Below are 19165 nucleotides of genomic sequence, written 5' to 3'. Positions count from 1 at the left end.
CCTTTAAGGAAGTGGCGGAGGTGGTGGAATACCTGTGGGTGCAGATTCATTAACATCTTCCTCAGAGGCGACTGAATCAGGGATCGATAAAACGTCATCAGAGTCATTCTGTGTCTCAGCTAACTGAGGAGTTTGAGCTGGGGTCAGGGCTTGTACTTTAGCACCAGGCAACGAGGGTGGAGGGGGCATGGAAAATACAGAACCAGAGCCGACTTGTGGCAGAGGTGGAGCGGTTGGGACAGGTGGTGCAATATTTGATCCTGTTACTTGTGGCAGAGGTGGTGCAGTTGGAACGGGTGGTGCAGTATTCGATCCTGTTACTTGTGGCAGAGGAGGGGCCACTGGGACAGGCTCAGAGCTCTCAACAGCTGGTGGAACGGTCTGACTGACGGCTGGCAATGGAGGAGCCAGAGGGACAGCTGGAGCTTGAGAGGAGCTAGTTACTGATGGTTGTAGAGAAGCCGGCGGAGCTACTGGAGTATTTACCTGTGCCGCTTTCTTAGCGTCGGCTTCATCTGCGGTTGGTGATGATACAGGTTTTTGTTGTGGTTCATCGTCAGACCAGCCATCGCTTTCATCATCTTCACCTAAACCTCTTTGTAATCTCCTTTGATTTTCGGCGGCTTTTGCATCAAACGATGAGGTCGATGAGATCTCTTGCCTGAAAAATGGATTTCTACCACCTGTGGGCGTTGAAGTGACAGGAGGTACAGAATTAGCAACCACAGCGGGTGTCGATGTGCTTTGCGCGTTTGGTTGAGAGTTGCGGTCCAAGGAAGGAGTGCTGCCTTGAACAGAAGATGATAAAGGAGCCTTTGTACCTGCGTTTTGATTGATCTCCTGTTCATCCTCAGAATCATTCTCGGCTTCTTCTATTTGTCTGCGTAATTCAGCTAGCCTTCTCTCTTTGTCCGCCTTCTTCTTCAGCTTCAACTTCTCTAGTTGGTCTCTCAGATGTCTTTCTTCCTCATCCTCGTCCTCTTCAGCGGGCTTAGCTTTTTGTGAGTTAGACCCTGTTTGATCACTCGAGTAAGAACCAGGACCTACATTTTCAACTGGTTCTCTGCTATTGTAAGAGCTGGATTGAGGTTGAGAAACGTTTCCGGCATTCTGTTGCGGCTTCACGGCAGACGAAGCATTGTTTGGTCTTGCAGTTGACAATTTAGCAGAATTCAAGGCGTTGATAAATCTACGGACATCGGGTTCTAAACCAACTCCAAACTCCCACGTACCAAAATCAGCCGGGTTACCATTGATGACTCCTCCGTTCAGATTGGACTTGAGAGAGGCAGAAATCTCCGAAATGGAGCGCCTGATATCATCTATAATGTGTTGATTCTTGGTGCTTTCATCTCTGATCTTGGAGATTTCCGTATTGTATCTTCTTTCTTCTTGATCAAGCGAATCAGCCACTTCTACCTGCTTCCCTGTCAAAGCGTCCATTCTGGCCTTTAGTAGGGCCTTGCTCTTAGCCTTCTTTCTATCGTCTTCAGTAATCTCCCCATTTGGCCCTGTTCCAACAATTGAAGATGGGGTTTTCATTTTGAACAGCTGGATTCTGGCATTGGTTATTTCGTTGTCAGCATCTGTGATCTGAGAGAATAGATGTGGCAATTTGGAGATGATACCATCAAACCTTTCCCTTAATTCAGCCGGAACAGCATCATTTTCGACATTAGAGAATTGAGGCAAGTCTCTAATCTCTGCCTTGAGAGTTTCAATACGTCTCAATTCGTCTTGCTCAGAAGTAGACTGCTCGCGGTTTCTTTCGGCATTCAAACGATCCCTCTTCTCTTTGATGGCTTTTCTCAAAGACGCAAGTTTTTCTTTCTTCTTGTTAGCATCCGAGGTTGAACTGCTGGCACCGACACTGCTGACGGGTTTCTCATTGGCCGTGCTAAAAACTTTTCTACGGTTCCTGAAGCTGGGCAAGGCAGCTTCATCGTCATTGTTTTTATAGCTCAGAGCATCAATTTTAGCAGTCTTTTGCTTCCCTTCGTTCGATCTAGTATTCTTGAGCTGATTCTTGACATTATCAATAATCTTAGTACTGGAAGGGATCAAGCTCAGTGGTAACCTATTAGGTAGTTGGTACCCATTCAATCTACGGTAAACCAAATGCATACCGAGTGCAAACTCTTGCTTATTGAGGCTCCCGCTGTTGTTAACATCACACAGATTCCAAATGTGTTCCAAGTCACTTCTATTGAGCCCTGACTTTCTGAAGATCTCTACAGCAGATGTTGATTCTAACAAGCCTTTCTTCTCTGTATCGTAAGTTTCGAAAATTTTGTAAAACAAAGACTTTTCTTCAGGCGTGATAGAGTCCTCACTTTCAGCATTGAAATTCGAACCAAAGTTTGATTGGGCGTAAATTTCATTATTGCCAAAACCGGTCTTTTGGGCAGTCAAAGGCATTGTAGGATTGAAACCAGAAGGTGGGAGATATCCTGTCTGCTGACTTTGCAAGGCCGAAAGATTACCAGTTGATTGCGAAGGCACGGCGGTTGCAAATCCTCTGTAAGGCTGATTTTGAGAGCCACCGAATTGCTGTGCTCCAATAGGAGGTCCAGTAGCTTGCTGAGGAATTAAACTGCCCGTGGACTGGGTTGTCAAGTTTGCGGCTGAAGGGCCAACTGGCTGCTGCTGCTGCTGCTGCTGTAGAGGTGGTAATGTACCAAGAGGCCCGCCAGTTATCTGTTGCTGGAACGTGTTCCCAGAAGGCTGAGTACCAATGGGTCCACCTGTGAACTGGGGTTGCTGTATCCCCCCATTCATCGAAGTTTGTGAGTTCGGAGCGATATTGGCCCCAACAGTATTTTGCGGTGCAAACGAGTTGAAGGCCCCAGTATTTTGGTTCGGCAAGCTTGGCGCGAATCCACCTGTAGTTTGTTGTTGCAGCATACCATTGCCGGTAACTTGATTTTGCAAAAATGACGTCTGAGGCATAAAACCTGTATTCTGGGATTGTAGTCTGTTCCCGGTGAGCTGTTGGTTCAGCTGGGGCCCCACTTGGGGCTGCACTGGCAATCCAAAACTTGTTTGTGGCATGTAGCCGGTATTTTGGGACTTTAAGCCACCACCAGTAACTTGGGATTGTAAAGGCATACCAAAACTATTCGGGGTGGCAGGTAAACCGCCACCAGTAATCTGAGATTGCAAAGGCACACCAAAGCTATTTTGCGCATTAGAGACTGCACCACCAGTTATTTGAGATTGCAAAGGAACACCAAAGTTATTTTGCGCATTAGAGACTGCACCACCAGTTATTTGAGACTGTAAAGGAACGGCAAAATTATCCTGTGCATTATTAACAGGGCGACCAGTAATTTGAGTTTGCAAAGGCATACCAAAGCTAGTTTGGGGCATGAATCCAGTGTTTTGCGCCTGCAAACCGGTTGTACCCTGGTTGACCAACTGGTCGAAAGGTGTACGTGCCTGGGACAAATCAGTGTAGCTCTGTGACGCAATACTTAAATTGATGGCATCAATAAAGCTGGAAACCTCGTTCTTGGTCTTAGTGTCTAACTCATATGGAATTGAATCACCTTGCAAGACATCATTTACTAGATGCATGGCCAGGGCGAATTCTGGAAAGAGTAGCTCACCAGCTTTGCTCGAATCACACAAAGCCCAGATCTTGGCCAACTGTGATGGCTGTAACCCAGATTTCATTAGAATTGCTCGACAGTCATTTCCTGAGATAGTATTCGATCCCTTCGCCACTCTTGACCGAAACAACTTCTCGAATTTGGCCTGATCATTCGCAGTGATGAAGGAAAGTCTTCTTGCTGGAATATTTACATCATTATTGATACCGTTATTAGCAAAGGAGTTGACAAAGCCAGTGGCAGTTGGTCTCAATGGCTCCAAGGGAGCTTGCTGTTGCGACGATTGCATGTAAAACCCAGTTTGCTGAGGTAGCAATGGCTGAGATTGGCCAAAACCAGTCTGCTGCTGCTGCAATAGCTGAGGTTGCGGCCCTGTGCGCTGTTGAGCTAGAAGCTGAGGTCGCATACCGGTCTGTTGTACTTGTTGGGGTTGCTGGTTCTGCTGGGTCTGCTGGGGTTGAGGTTGCTGTATTTGAGGTTGCTGAAAAGGTACGTTATGATATCCTGTTCCTTGACTTTGCTGCGCCGGAGGTGATTGGAAATTGTTCGAAGTCGCAAATGGTGATTGACTAGATCCCGGTTTCCCACTAGAATCGATACCTGGTACATTTAGCAATCCATTATTCTGCTGACCGTAGTAATTGCCAGTTGTCTGACCAATATTTGCCTGATTAAATTGAGAATTATTAGGATTGTACCCAGTAAATTGTTGAGAAGACATTTGAGGATTGAGATACGAATTCATACCAGACTGAACATTGCTAAAACCCGTGTTTTGACCTCCTACTTGGTTGTAGGACAGAGGCTGCTGCAGCTGTTGAGGTTGCTGAGGTTGCTGAGGTTGCTGATTCTGCTGCATTTGTTGGTAATAACCCGTAGCCTGGGGTTTCTGGTTCCCCGGTACACCATATGGGTTGTACATAACGACAACAACTCAGCCAATTGGACTTTTCTGATGTGATCGATCTGTTTAATATGCGATTATCTTCTGGTCCTTCCGACTTCGAAACTAATTCAACCTGATCGCCAACCGGCCCCTATTACCTCGTGTTAAGCGATAATGAGAATCAGCGTGTTGAATTAATTTAGAGAAGACTTTTTAATAGAGATATCAGAGGAATGTAAGTCTATTTGAACAGTCTAGTCAATCAATCGAGATGTTCTAAAGGAATTGATACCAGACTTGTCAAAAAATATTTTTTTTTTAGGGTTTTTAGGATATATTAGAAAAGTTGTCTAACGATTCAAGGCGCCAGAACAGCAAAACAGTCGCTATACATGGGTGAAACAGCTTTGTGACTAAATATTCGAGTATCTAATATTATTGTGCGTATTCTTAAATTATTCCTTAGGCGATTACTGCTTGGTATCTTGTGAATAATGACTTTGAACGGATGACACCATTTCGAAGACGGATAGTAAAACTGCAAATAGGAAGAAATGGAAGAGTAATAGAGCACATTATCGAAAAGGTTAAATGTTGTTCGTATCTGACCGAAGCTTGCGACAATGAGCAAAAGGGACTGGCCATCTTTTTCGTTCATTGCTGTCTTCCCCAAGGAGCTACCCACAGGTATACTTTTCAGTAATGTTCCTCTTTCTTCTCAATTTCTTCAGCTGGTGGTACCAGGTCCCTGGGCGTTTTATGCCTATAGCGTGTATCTTAGGGGTAGTCCGTTCAAGCTAGTACGTGTCAAACGTCAAAGATTGCATCTGTATTCCGCGCGATTGAATAAAGTTTCCACTATAGACTTAGCATTATTTGCTAATAGTTTCTCAGCTTAAGCTCTAGTAATACAGCAGTTAATCAATTTTTGTGGAGGTTTGTTAATATAATCAACGTGACCGAATCATCTTACCAAGTAGTTCACAAACTATCTTATAATAGTTCGATGTATACTATACATTCACTTCTGAATAACGCTTCAGTAAAAGCTCAGTCAGTCTAAGGGATGTAATAGTTTCATTGATATATTTCTATAGAAATTAGCTTCTCGCGACAAGATTTAGCTTTGTGGCGCGCAAAGAAATGCTCGGAGAAAGAATCTCACGCTGGATCGAATCTTGGATCTGGGGAAACATGTTTCTAATACAGTAGATGGATGCAGTGGTAGTATAAAGACGATTCTTTTGATCAATTTGAGTCTTTTAAATTTGCGATTAGATGCATCTTTTGTTTGAGAGATATTTGAGTCACAATATTGGCATCCTCTATTAAACTTAAAGTCATTATCATATTTCCCAAATTAGTTTGAAACAACAATCCTAGATGCAACAGCTATCTAGTTTTAGAGGCGAAAAGCTTTCCGTTATTCCAGGTGATTCTGAGAGATCCGTAGGAAGTAAGGGCCTTAAACCTATAACAGATCTTCCACAGGATACTAAAAAAGGCCTTGGAGAAAGCATAAGATCAGGATTTCAGAGCCTAAGAAGAAAAACGTCATCATGGAGACGTGCAAAAGTTGAGAATCTCGAAGACAAATCTTTTAAAGGGGACAGTGATAATGTTACCGACAGCGACAGCGAAGCTTGTCAGATATCTCTATTCGATACACAAAGACAACGCAACTCAGGAATTTCGACTGCTTCTTCCACTCGGTCGCATAAGTTAAGGTTTTGGCTCAATTCTTTTGATGATGTGAACGATGATTACATTAGTGCTCAATCAACGAAGAGCACAAAAAGTGACGCGATAATCTATCAATGTCCGCCTAAACATCGAGTTAGGTTTTGGCTGAATGAAAGGAACCCATATGGCTATAGCGACTCAATTTTAGAAGTTAGATACTCAGAAATTACCACTCGAATAATTCGTTCTCGCTGCTTAGCAAATATTGCTGCAGTGGAAGCCTCTAGGATAGGTGAATCTCGACGTAGAGTTAGAGCACTCAAATTTGCCAGCGCTGCTGCTGCTGCTGCATTTGCTAGATTCAAAAAAGCTGAAAGAGATATCAATGCAAGCCACGGCAGTATCGCAAATGCAGCAATGTATGCGTATAGGGCAATCGCCGCTGCTTCTGTCATTCAGCCGCAAAAAAATGGTGATTTCATTAGGCTTCAACATAAGTTCAATGAGCATTTTAAGTACCAGAACGAGTCGGACTATTTCCGTCGAATCAAGTATATTCCGATGAAAGAGCTTAAGAAAGGATCGGCCGAGTATAAGATGAACCAAAGGCTCAGGGAAATTCCTACTCCACCTATGCAATATGATATCCTCAAATATCACAATGATAGGCTGGATATGATCATTGCCAAAGGTGCTAGAAAAAGGGCCCAACTTTACGTTGCGCAAGGTGCTGCACGGAATTATATAGCTTGAAATCTGCCAAATCAATGTCTTTGGAAATAGACTCTTACATGAGAGAAGTTCCCGCCGCTTAAATTTTTTGAATCTGACACTGGTACGGCGCTACTATGTGTCGATTAAATGAACTCCGCGCTCTCTGAGTTATGAGCCGTATGATCTTCGTGTATTCATTTATAGATTCTAGTATTGGAATATAGAAAAGAAGGGCTTGGCTTCATCGTAAATGCGTAAATGCGTATCAGCTTTAGGCTTTCAAGCTCTCTGTGTGCCAAGTGATATATGTTATCATGTATGGCGCTTTTTCTTAGTTGCCTCAGCGACGAGTTGTTCGAAGACTTGTGCTTCTTCTTGTTCCGCCTTATTTCTATATGCCTTTTGAAATACTTTACCCAATAGTAGTAGCGACTCTCCCCTCTTATATCTCGTGGTTTTATCAATTGACTTGTCAAAAATGACATTATCACAAACAGTTCTCAACGTAGACATGATCTCATATTTTGAGCCGTACCATGCAGCAGATAATACTTTCCCCATGAGCAGCTGTTCTTGAACTGCCAATTCTTCAGGAGTGGGCTTGGTAACCTCTTTTCCGTCCTTATCAAGAATTGGAGAATCTGATTCACTGGCTCCTTTCATTTTCTCTAGCTCTTTCATTGTGCTTTGTGCATCGATAGCCGCCGACACGGTCCTCAGGGTATCCATAAATACACCACCTTTAGCCTTCATGGAATGAAACATGCCACCAAGTCCAAAGACTGTGTTGGACGCGAGAAAAATTCTAGCTCTTTCGCAATAGACGTCACCGATAGTGTGCAAGATATCCAACCCAAACGACTCCATCTTCAGGAGATTAGCTTCTTCCTCAAATTTTTTGGCAAATGACTCTTTACACGCCTCGTCATAAACACTCTCAGTAAGAATAGAGAGTCTTTCAATCAATTTTGCGGCAAGAACTTCTGCATTTTTCTCCTTTTCTAACTTGAGTTGCTCTTCAAATTCTTCTAATTTGGTCTTCTTAGATGGTCCTTCCGTATGTTCTCTTCCGTCATGAATCTTTAAGCTACCCATTCCCTCTTTGATTGCATCATCCGTCTGAGTTTTGACAGCCCTGTTCTTCTTCTCAACTTCCTCTTTCTCCTTCTCCTTCTCCTTCTCGGCATCATCTTGGGCCTGTAATTCTTCCTGTCGCTGCAAATTCTTCAACAGAGTAAGTTCTCCAATGTAAGGTTCGAAAGCTTCCCCTCCAAAGATTACGGAAAATTGTTCAGCAGCGTCTTCGAAACCACCCTTAGGAATAGCCTTCTCCTTGCCAAACTTATCATAATTCGCACGTAAATCGCTATCGCTTAATACTTGATAAGCTTCCGAAATTGCTTGGAACCTCTCGGTAGCGCCTGGATCATTTGGATTCTTATCAGGATGCTCTTCGATCGATTTCTTCCTGTATGCCTTCTTAATTTCTACTGCAGTGGCCGTAGTTTCTATGCCTAGAAGCTCGTAATACTCTGTATCTACCACCATAGGGTAATATTGAACTATCTAAGGAGACTGAAAGGGGCTGATAGACATAGATCAAGGTTACTATAGGCATCGAGCCTAATTACTGTTAATAGTGTTTTTCCGCTCAATGGTGCCTTGGTAGCCAGAAGATAATTTACAGGGTAACATCAAGAAAGTTCACGTAAAGACCAAGAATATACTATTAGAAGTGTTTAAAGCTATTTCTCAGTTAAATCGATGTCGCCCGTTATCCAATCCTCACTTATTTCCTTTGAGGTGCGAAACTCTGGTGGAATCTCATCCTTGGATATCTGCTTAGAGATGGAGTCTTGTGGACTTTCGATGGCCTCAGGACCAACTTCCTCCATTTCACCCTCCTTTTCATTTGTCGCAGGGATACTTCCTGAATGCTCTGACTCAAGCTCCTCTGCTAGTTCACTGAGCGATGCCTCAGTCTGGTTGATTGAGTGCTCTGGAGTTTCGGTCTTTTGACCACTTGGCGATTGCACAACGGAGGAACGTCTTTCCTCAATGCCATCGTTAGCCGAACTATCTTGCCCCGCACTCGGTAGCTGAACTGCTTCTTCCTTCACGATTGTATCTTCTTCATCCTCTTTTCGAGTGCGAGGAATTGTAGTCCACGAATGGAACAATTCGATGTTATTGCCAGTAGATTCATTACGGACTTTCTCAACTGTGGCGACTTTTGAAGGTAGTTTACGTCCGCGAGGACCTCTAGCCCTTTTTTGACGAACATCAGGTAATGTTTTCTCTTTCTTGTCTTCATTAGTCGACTCACCAGTTGGGATTTCACTTGGTGTCGTTGCCACGCCAGCTGGAGCTGGTGCTCCTGGAATCGTAAACAACGCATTCAGGTTCTGCCGGAATTGTGCTTTCTCATCGCCATGTTTAGATCGTTGTGACTCAGCAACTTCTTGTTTTAAGGTATGTTGGGGCTTTGGGCCTTGTAGTTGTTCTAGCTGTTTCTTTTGTAACATCTCCTGGAATGCTGCAATTCGAGATGACGGTTTCTTAGGCACAGGTGGTGCACGCTTCTTGGTGATTGAGGTTTCCGAGCCACTGGAATCATCAGTCTTTAATTGGGGCTCTGGAGTTTGAGTATCACTCTTGGGCAAATCGTTGGCCGGTAACATAGAGGGACCTGTCCTGATGGGGCGTCTAGGCATATTTGGTGCGCTATCAGGTGAAGATTTGACAGTATCTGATGGGGTCTCCGATTGCTCCTTCATTTGTTCATTAACAGGTTCACTTTCATTTGCAGAAATTAAAATCTTGTCATCTTCGTTGGACAATGGATTCAATACAGGTCCCTCCAAAGACTCTTGCTTCTCACTGACTTCTTCAGGTGGCCCTCTTCCGTGTACAGAATCAGCTTCACTGGATTCAATGCCATTTGAGACGGCTTGAGCGGGCTGGTCCTTATGCTGCTTCTCTACCTGTTCATCCTCTTGTGTATTCAACCGGTGTTCGCCACTTACTTCCTTAATCGACTCACGTTCATCTTTGTCTTCTTCCGCAAGTAGCCCTTCCTTCGAAGAACCATCTCTTTGCGCATCAACATCACCTAGCTCTGCCGCCCGTTCATTATGTTTGGAGATCAATTGTTCCATTTCCTTGAGCTGAACACTAGTATTTTGTACCAAACGGTCGAGACTCTCAGTAGTTGTACGCTTTACAGGTCTGTTCAACGGCATACTAGGTGCTCCCAGACCTCCAATCGCATCTGCCGTGTTTGCCTTTGATAAATGCCCTGCGATTGCAGCAGATGGCATTGGAGATGTCGTGCGTACCCTCTGAGGACGATTAACTGGAGGGCGTGGCGATTCATCATCTATTGAATCACTTTTGTTCGACTCTTCATCTGTTATTGCTCGATTGGGACGAGTAGAAGGAACTGGTGGAACTTCAACATCAGGACTCGAATCACTTTCCCCTACTGGCGTAGGTGACTTGGTCTTCAACCTTTGGGGCCGATTGACTGGTATCTGTGGTGATTCAGGACCACTATCACTGAGCGAAGTTTTATCCACACTAGAAGACGACAAAGATCTTGTTTGAATAGGCTCGTTGACATCATTAGGCCTGTGTACCCTCTGAGGTCTTTTTGGAATCCTTGGTATATCCTCAGATGACATTGAGCACTTCTCTATACTCAACTTAGATGTTTTAAAGAGTAAAAGGGGGAGTTATGAAATAGAGTTTAAAGAGCTAATCTATCAGCATTGAACAGAGAAAAAGAAGCACCGATGTCTGACTGTTCGTCACAATCACACAGTTATATATTCTGTATTAGAAAGGTATACAATGGCCCAATAAAGACCCTCCCCCCTGAAGCCCCTTCAAGCGGAATAGTTCAAACGGAAGATGTCATTAAAGACATAGTAAGAGCTTCCCTCTGGGATCAAGTGGAACACCTGGGAGAAACGTTGAGGGTTTTGCTCTTCATCGATCAGTAGATCACCGGTGATCATGACTAGCACATCACCACTTGGAGATGCAGGTTGAGCATCAAGTGTAGTGATTCTGTGCTGGACTCTTGCAAAAGGCAAAGAAACAAGCTTCTCAACGATGTCCTTAGCACCTTGCAATTGACTCGTCTCGAAAGTCAACATGGACTCGTTTCTGTAGAGATTACCCAATTGGCTCCTATCGGAGTCGAATTGGTTGTAGTAAAATTCGGTAAACTGTTGGGCCAGGGCGTTGAAATCTAGGGACATCGTATCAAAAGTAAAGATCGATCAATTGTAGGTCAAGAGGTCGTATTTCATACACACTCATCGTGATCTTCAAAATTTGCACAGCTTTTTGATTAAAAATTTGACTATAATTATTGAAAAACATAAGCGCTGTCTTACCCTACTGGTTTTACGAGAGCATAGGGGCGCCTAAAGCGAATAAACAGCTGGTTTAAGCACTGATTCGGTGCATTTTGGATCGTCGATTGAGTAGCTATGAAGAGCTCTAGGTCCCCATTCAAGAAGCTATCGCATAGTAGGGAAGCGTCGACTGGTGAAAGGCCCTCCTCCGCGTCACATAAGCGAACAGTCTCTGGGAGTAGTGCTACTAATAGCCACCATATCCGTAACGTGAGTGGGAGCGGAAATGCGCCGCCAGTGTCTGGTATAAATACTTCACATAGGAGGACGACATCTAACTCTTCAAGATCATCTCAGAACTCAAATTTTTTGGCAGAACAGTATGAGAGAGATAGAAAAGCTATTATTGCAAGTTGTTTCTCAACACATGATCCTAGGCACTCTGAAGCACCGAATAGTTACATTACGCATGTCAGAATAATTGAAGATTCTAGGTCGCCGAGCGCTAGACCTCCCCCAACGTCTGCATTGCAGAATAAGAAGAAGCGGATTTTGATTATGAGCGTTAAGCCAAACAATTCCAATGCGATCCAGTTGCAAAAAGGTCGTGAAAATCAAGACGGATCGTTTCAGATAGGCAGAACTTGGGACCTCAAGGAGTTGACAAGGGTCGAGAGGGACACCGAAATCAATGAAGGTTTTATCTTGACATTGGGGAAAAAGTACTACTGGGAAACCAATTCTGCAAAAGAGAGAACCGTTTTCATTAAATCGTTGATAAATGCATTTATGCAGGCCTTTGACGGTCATGTTCCAGAATTGGTCAATTGGGATCTATCCACATTTTACCTTGATGAAAAGAGTTACAATAGAGCAGTGATAACAAGGACACCCTCAACTTCTAGAACAACTACTATAACCACTACAACTAGTGAATCGACTAGAGAAAATGGAAATGGTGATTATGCAGCAGCTCACCCTCAGGTCAAGTCTCCAGAACGCGCAGATCGCTCAGGACAGGATTCGCAAGTCACGAGAGGAAATGTTGTCAACGCATTGAGTAAGGTCCCATACGTGAACAGTCCGACGATTATTGAGGCGAACAAGAGGTACGAGACTCAACTACAAGATCGTACTTCCCCTGTTAGAAATGATCAGACTCCAGCATCAATTGTTAGTGGCGACTCTGGTACTACTACGCAATCGCAACGCAGTTCAAGACATATACCACAAGCCGCTTTCACTACACCAGTGTGGCAAAGAGAAGTCTCGCCACCAGGTGATAGTGCTTTAGGCAAAGAATCGCATTCGGAGAAGCACATGAGCATGTCAGAAAGTAGAAGCGATCATCTACTTGAAGAACTGAATGAAATGCTGAGTCCCGCGGGCTTAGCTTCATCTGGGGCAATTCCTATGGAAAAGGATGATTCGGGCTCAAAGGAGTTTGTGGATGCTGAACCTGTTGTAAAGAGTGCAAAGGTGCAAACCTTACCGGAAAGCCATCAGTATGAGCCAAAGGCTTTCGACGAGAAGAGTCTTGATCTTAACGAAACAATTTCAGTTAATGAGGCCGATGAAGCTGACGACACTAACGACCTCTCATTCGAAAGAGGTGACGAGGTACGCTACAGTCAGGCCTTGGATCCGGATTCGATGCATATGTACCATGAAGTTTCGACCATTCAGGAGGAAGCGTTAGTTACCAATGCCGAGGAAAGCGCTTTGGTAAATCATGAAGGAACAAAGGCACTGATTGAAAAGCAAGAAATCGTCAACAAAAAGACGTGGGATATTGATGATGAGGAAGTACTTGAAATCCTAACGGAAATTAACTGGGACATTGATGATGATGCTGAAAGCCTAATAAAAAGACTTAATGCGAAAATGGCCGAGACGGAGTACAATTTCAATAATACTCTTTTGTCATTAGAAAAGCTAGGTTCGACACTGCTGCCGTACGAGCAAAATGTTGATCGGGAATGCGATAGAATGAATCCTATTCTATCTTTATTTCTCATGGAAATGGGCAACGTTGCTGGAGACATTGAATATGTGGAGAGTCAAAATAACGGATTGCAGGTTGAAAGTGCAAACAAAAAATTGTTGTGGAACACACTGTCTGAGCTACTGAATACAGTTTCCCTAGACGAAGCTAACTTGAATGAATTGTTGAACTATCCTATTACTGAAAAGTATCTAGGTAGGATGGAGCAACAGTTGGTAGCTCTATACAAAGCTCTCAAAGCTATTAATGGTGAAAAAGAAGAGGGACATTATAACCTTGGTGAGATGAGAGCACTGAAGCAAAGGCGAGAAGCGTATGAGAAAGTGACCAAAGTTTTCATTGAGAGATTAGTTACCGAAATGACCGGAAAGTTTGCCAATTCGTCAAAGGACGATATTTCTGAGGACCAGCTTTCTAGTTTTTTGAGTCGTCTATTGAAGTTTTCGTCTTTGACTCTTTTCTGCAAAGAAATTTCACCAGAATCGTATCAGCTTTTGATCGAAAGCTGGAGCAATAGCATTGCCGGAGTTTACAATAAAATGTGCCACTCAATTTTGAAGGAGTTGAAATTTTTAAAGGACTCTTTCCCTTTAAGTGAGCAGAAGACAATTAACGAGCAGCCTGGTCTGAATGCCCTGCTCTCGCAGTGGAAACATCCCAAAGATACCAAGGCTGCTCAGACGTCAAACACAGAATCTGAGAATCTATTGCATAGTTTAAGAGAATACATGCAAACTATTGGAAGATGGTGTATCTTTTATCAGAATTTTATCGATAATTTCTTTCACATCTCTTCCAAGCTTGATTTTGAACAATTTGTCAAAAAATACAGCGATCCAAATAGTAGAATGATTCCACTGACCGAATACAAGAGTATGCAATCAGATAGAGATTCTGCCTCAATTGAAACACAAATAGTTTCCAGGACCTTCCAACCAATTGTCAACCACATAGCCTCCTGTTTCACAGACCTATTAAAGGGCGACCGATCGATTGCTCCAGCCCTGATGATCTCTCTAGAGCAAGAAGTGAAAGTCTTGGAATCAACCAACGCCGAGTTCCTGATGACTGCTGTCTCCAGAGTGCTATCCCAGGTAAAGCAGGTCTGGGTAGACCATGTCGATGAGCAGATAATGTATTTGGAGAGACTCTCAATTAGCGTCTCTTCTAAATGCATATTACCTTCTGTTATCGGACTGCCGCTCTTCATCAAGAACTCGCAAGATCTCATCAAAGTTACAGAGCGCGAAATACACATAGAAGATGACAGTTCGTTTAAGGCCGCTCAGATATATGATGCCGCCTGCTCTAAGATGAGTAGTGCCGTGACAAAACTGCTAGCCAGGAAAAACGACACGAACAAGCTGTTGGACTCAGCAGAAGCTGCATCTTCAGACTCAGCCAATATTGACAGAACGATCACGCTGTTGATGAACTGTCATTGGTTGCTTGAACTACTAACCTTACTGAATGGCAAAGGTGTGTTTGATTCTTCATTACAGGATGCAAAGAAGATTTTTGATGCGGAAAAGGAAACGTACGCTTCCTTCCTACTGCGAGTTGCCATGCCCAAGTTAACACTGTTTGTACACGGTGCCAGCAATCTGATCGACAGTACGGTACCGGGCAGAGTCGCTGATCCCTCCAAATGGGCCGCTTACAGCAAGCACAACCTGGAGAATATTCTAATCGGATATACTTCCAACGAGATCGATATCCTCGTCAAAAGGCTGCACGACCACATGCTGGCCCATTTTGCGAACGAGCCCGACGAAACTATTAAAGAAGTGCTTTGTGACAAACTGTGGTCCTGCATCCAGGGCCAAACTGTCTCGCTATATCTAAAGCTCTACATGCTAATCGAGAAGCATTACAAGGGCACCTACGTGAAATTTACCAAGAACGATATCATCACCGCATTCGAGCGCTACAAAAAGCAGAACTTTCTCTGATGAGCTGATCGACTGATGAGTAGTGATGGAAAGCGATGATTAGCGATGGGTATAGTTTATATAGAAACCCGTCGCTGGCGATTTTACTTTACGCGTTTCTTGAGACGCGTTTCTTGAGACGCATCTGATAATTAGATGATTCTGAACACTTAAGCAAGGACAGAGAGTAGACCAGATATTGGTCATCGAAGAAAGGAAATGCTGAATTGTGGATATCACGGTAATGGTTGGTGCTGATGATAGTTTTGACGATATCAATGAGGAAGAGTTAGAGTCTCTTTGTGGAAATAATGTCAACCGGATTGTTCATGAGACAGTCATTCGGAAATCAATGCCGGTGCAGAAGGACTTGACTGGCCGTACCATTGAAGGTCAAAAGTCGATCTACGAAGAAATCAGGCAGGAAGTTACATTTGGACCAACTCACCACAAGTTAGTTCAAGATGCATTGGGACACTATGTGTATCCGACGAATTTCGAGGTTAGAGAATATCAGTTCGATATTGTACGAAAAGCTCTGTTCCAGAATACATTATGTGCGATTCCAACAGGAATGGGGAAAACTTTCATAGCGAGCACTGTTATGCTCAATTTCTTTAGGTGGTCTCAATCGGGGAAGATCATCTTCACAGCTCCAACAAGACCACTAGTTGCACAACAGATCAAAGCTTGTTTGGGTATTACCGGGATACCACAGGATCAGACTGCAATTCTTCTGGATAAATCGAGAAAGAATAGAGAAGAAATTTGGGAGGAGAAGAGAGTCTTCTTTACCACACCGCAGGTGATGGAAAATGACCTGAAGCGAGGTGTGCTACATCCCAAGGACATCATAACGATTGTGATTGATGAAGCCCATCGAGCAACCGGTTCTTATGCCTACACTAATATTATCAAGTTTGTCAGTCGGTTCAATACTTCTTATAGGGTATTGGCGTTGACAGCTACACCTGGAACCGATCTTATTGGAGTGCAAGAAGTTGTGAATAATCTGGAAATTTCGAAGATAGAAGCAAGAACGGAGGAAAGTGCCGATATTGTGAGGTATATGAGGAAGAAGAGTAGAGCGAAGATTGAAGTGAGTCCGACGGTTGAGATCGAAGATATAATCGAACAAATTGGCATAGCTATTCTGCCAGTTCTTTCGCAGGCTATTGAATTGAAAATTTATGAGGATTGTAATCCATCACAGATAAACGCTTTCAAGGCGATGCAACAAAGTCAGAAAATAATAGCAAATCCAGGAATACCTGAAGGTATCAAATGGAGGAATTTCTTTATTTTGCAGCTGTTAAACCATGTAGGTCAGATGTTAAAGCGCATTAAAATCTACGGGATAAGAACGTTTTACAACTATTTTATCGATAAGCATAAGGAATTCACAACGAAATATAGTCTGGGTAAATCGACGAACAAGACCGCGGCTGAATTTTATTACAATCCTATTTTGACTACTATGATGAAACAATGTGAATCGCTTCTATCCAATCCCAAATTTTTGGGACATGGTAAACTAAACCATGTTAGAGAAGAACTGGCAGATTTCTTTTCAGATATTGGATCCAACTCTAGAGTGATTATTTTCACTGAGCTTAGGGAAAGCGCCTTGGAGATTGTCAAATGTGTAGATACGATGAATGAACCAGGCCATCCCTACCAGGTAAGACCTCACATATTTATTGGCCAAGCGAAAGGTAAAGAAGGTTTTGATGAAGTGACCTTCGCAAGAAAGAACCAACCCAAAGGTAGGAAAAAGGCTGATAGACTCAAAAGGCTGGAAGAAGAGAAGCAACTGGAAGAAGACAGAAAGCTGAAGAAGACCCAGGCTAAATTAGAGAGAGGCACTCGGCGAACCGGTAGCTCTGAAGAAGCACAACTAAACGGTATGACACAGAAGCAGCAGAAAGAAGTGATTATGAAATTTAAAAATGGAGAATATAATGTGCTAGTTTGTACTTCTATTGGAGAAGAAGGTTTAGATATCGGTGAAGTTGATCTTATTATTTGCTATGACACAACGAGTAGTCCCATTAAGAACATCCAGCGAATGGGCAGAACTGGTAGAAAAAGAGATGGTAGAATTGTTTTACTTTTCAGTAGTAACGAATCCCTCAAATTTGAGCAGGCCATGAAGGATTATGAGAAGTTACAGTATTTGATTTGCCAAAACAATCTACAGTACAAGAAGTCTGATAGAATCATACCGTCCGACATCAATCCTATTTGCCGTGAGGAGCATATAAACATCGACGAAGATGCACAAGTGGTAAATGAAATGGAAGACACAGAAGAAGTTATTCGTTATGCTACGCAATGCATGCTCGGTAAGAAACCCAAGAGGAGGGAGCGTAAGAAAAAGGGTCCGAAGAAGGAAAAGCAGTTTTTCATGCCAGATAATGTGAATACAGGTATTGCAACTGCGAATACTTTGGTGAAAAAGGTGACATCGAGAAAAAAAGAGGTGAAAAGTGTTGTTCTCGATAAAGAGCTTCCTTCCCTGGACCCGGCAGAGCTTAGCCCTCTAGAAGGTTCATCCCCCGTTAAGCTTGAATTTGATGATGATTATAGCGCTTTTGGTAAAAAGTCAAATAGTGAGCGTCTGCCTATCTGTGGCGGCTCTACTTACGGCACAGGTGTGCAGTCTGAACCTCCCTCGCCTGAGAAGACATCAAGTGACACAAATATAAGCCTTGGTCAAAAGATGGACGATGACGACAGGTGGCACATTAATCCAGTAGCGAACAAAAGAAAACTGAAAGTCGAAGTGTCAACATCGGCAACTACAAAGAAGCCAAAAAGAGAGCCAACTCAAAATTCAAATTCAAATTCTCAAACAGATGACGATGGTCTGCTTACCATACAAGAGCGTGAATATTTCCTTCGAAAGTATTCGGCCGCACACACTGTATCCATAGACACCATACCAAATTTCAAGCGTTACACCAAGATTGTCAATATTCCGCACAGCTATCACAATCAGAAAATTCAACGTCTATTTGAAGATTTGCGGCATAACAAAAAAGTAAGAACTATCGAAATGAATAGGACTAAATGCATTGCTCGCGGTCTTCAAAGCGGGATTGTTAATGGAGACGCTCAGCTTACCTCGGTTATTGTTGAAAATGACGAGATCAGCTACATCGCCAAAACGAGAAAAAAACAGTCGAGTCAAGAAAATAGTGGCATTAGTAGAACGAGCTCTAAAGAATTGGACGAGTTACTAAACTCTGATTCGGACTTTTAAGCAGCATTTATACTACAAGGTACCGATATTGCGTACATGATGATATTTAACGAAGCGACTTTTCGAGCGAACTATATAAACAGTGTCGAAGACTTTTTAACTCTTCTTGGTTCGTACACCTTTCTTAGTTCTTTTGAAAGAACCCATCCTTATGCAAGGGAAATACGCATATCAGTGAGGATTCGTCCGAGATTGTGTTTTTGCTGGTTGAAATTTAATTTTAACCTGACCTTCTTCTCATGATCGACTATGGGATGTTCGCCTTATGAATGTCTTATGATTATGTAGAGACTTTTTGGACTCTTTTATGAAACTTGAATAGTCTATTAAGCTCATTGCAGTGAGCGGTAGACAAGTTTCAATTATTTGGGAACGGACAGCAGCGTCATATGATGTCGCTGCAATCATTGCCATCTTTCCATACATAGCTTTGTGAGGACACAAGGCGGGAATGGATACATGTTAATAGTTTTTTTTGTAAAAGTCCTGGCATCGCCAGCGTTGAATACAGATGCGATCTATGAAGTTTGACAAGTACTAGCTTGAACGGACAACCCCTAACATCCACGCTATAGACATAAACGGTCAAGGACCTGGCACCACCAGCTGAAGGAATTGAGAAGAAAGAAGAACATTACTGAAAAGATTAAATGTGGGTAGCTCAGCACTGAACGAAAAAGATGGCCAGTCCCTTTTGCTCATTGTC

General features: G+C 43.1%; 7 protein-coding genes across 7 annotated transcripts; 3 read left to right on the top strand and 4 right to left on the bottom strand.

The window, feature by feature from the left end:
* Nucleotides 1-3: 3 nt before the first annotated feature.
* PAN1 (actin cytoskeleton-regulatory complex protein PAN1) lies at nucleotides 4-4533 on the bottom strand (the record flags this gene model as incomplete). The annotated part of the gene is made up of 1 exon (XM_003683345.1): nucleotides 4-4533. One exon carries the CDS (start codon nucleotides 4531-4533, stop codon nucleotides 4-6), a length of 4530 nt encoding a protein of 1509 aa, XP_003683393.1.
* Nucleotides 4534-5880: 1347 nt separating this feature from the next.
* Nucleotides 5881-6933, top strand: TDEL0H03220 (uncharacterized protein; the record flags this gene model as incomplete). The annotated part of the gene is made up of 1 exon (XM_003683344.1): nucleotides 5881-6933. One exon carries the CDS (start codon nucleotides 5881-5883, stop codon nucleotides 6931-6933), a length of 1053 nt encoding a protein of 350 aa, XP_003683392.1.
* A 273-nt stretch (nucleotides 6934-7206) lies between these two features.
* Nucleotides 7207-8442, bottom strand: DJP1 (Djp1p; the record flags this gene model as incomplete). The annotated part of the gene is made up of 1 exon (XM_003683343.1): nucleotides 7207-8442. The coding sequence occupies one exon, from the start codon at nucleotides 8440-8442 to the stop codon at nucleotides 7207-7209; it is 1236 nt and encodes a 411-aa protein (XP_003683391.1).
* A 197-nt stretch (nucleotides 8443-8639) lies between these two features.
* AIM21 (Aim21p) lies at nucleotides 8640-10577 on the bottom strand (the record flags this gene model as incomplete). The annotated part of the gene is made up of 1 exon (XM_003683342.1): nucleotides 8640-10577. The coding sequence occupies one exon, from the start codon at nucleotides 10575-10577 to the stop codon at nucleotides 8640-8642; it is 1938 nt and encodes a 645-aa protein (XP_003683390.1).
* A 204-nt stretch (nucleotides 10578-10781) lies between these two features.
* Nucleotides 10782-11159, bottom strand: NTF2 (Ran GTPase-binding protein NTF2; the record flags this gene model as incomplete). Its single annotated transcript, XM_003683341.1, has 1 exon — nucleotides 10782-11159. One exon carries the CDS (start codon nucleotides 11157-11159, stop codon nucleotides 10782-10784), a length of 378 nt encoding a protein of 125 aa, XP_003683389.1.
* A 234-nt stretch (nucleotides 11160-11393) lies between these two features.
* SEC3 (GTP-Rho binding exocyst subunit SEC3) lies at nucleotides 11394-15215 on the top strand (the record flags this gene model as incomplete). The annotated part of the gene is made up of 1 exon (XM_003683340.1): nucleotides 11394-15215. The coding sequence occupies one exon, from the start codon at nucleotides 11394-11396 to the stop codon at nucleotides 15213-15215; it is 3822 nt and encodes a 1273-aa protein (XP_003683388.1).
* A 223-nt stretch (nucleotides 15216-15438) lies between these two features.
* Nucleotides 15439-18459, top strand: MPH1 (3'-5' DNA helicase; the record flags this gene model as incomplete). The annotated part of the gene is made up of 1 exon (XM_003683339.1): nucleotides 15439-18459. One exon carries the CDS (start codon nucleotides 15439-15441, stop codon nucleotides 18457-18459), a length of 3021 nt encoding a protein of 1006 aa, XP_003683387.1.
* Nucleotides 18460-19165: the final 706 nt, after the last annotated feature.

This window comes from Torulaspora delbrueckii, chromosome 8, assembly GCF_000243375.1.
Source record: "Torulaspora delbrueckii CBS 1146 chromosome 8, complete genome".
NCBI lineage: Eukaryota > Fungi > Ascomycota > Saccharomycetes > Saccharomycetales > Saccharomycetaceae > Torulaspora > Torulaspora delbrueckii.
Note: the sequence above shows the minus strand (reverse complement) of the source record. Positions and strands in the feature narration are given on the sequence as shown.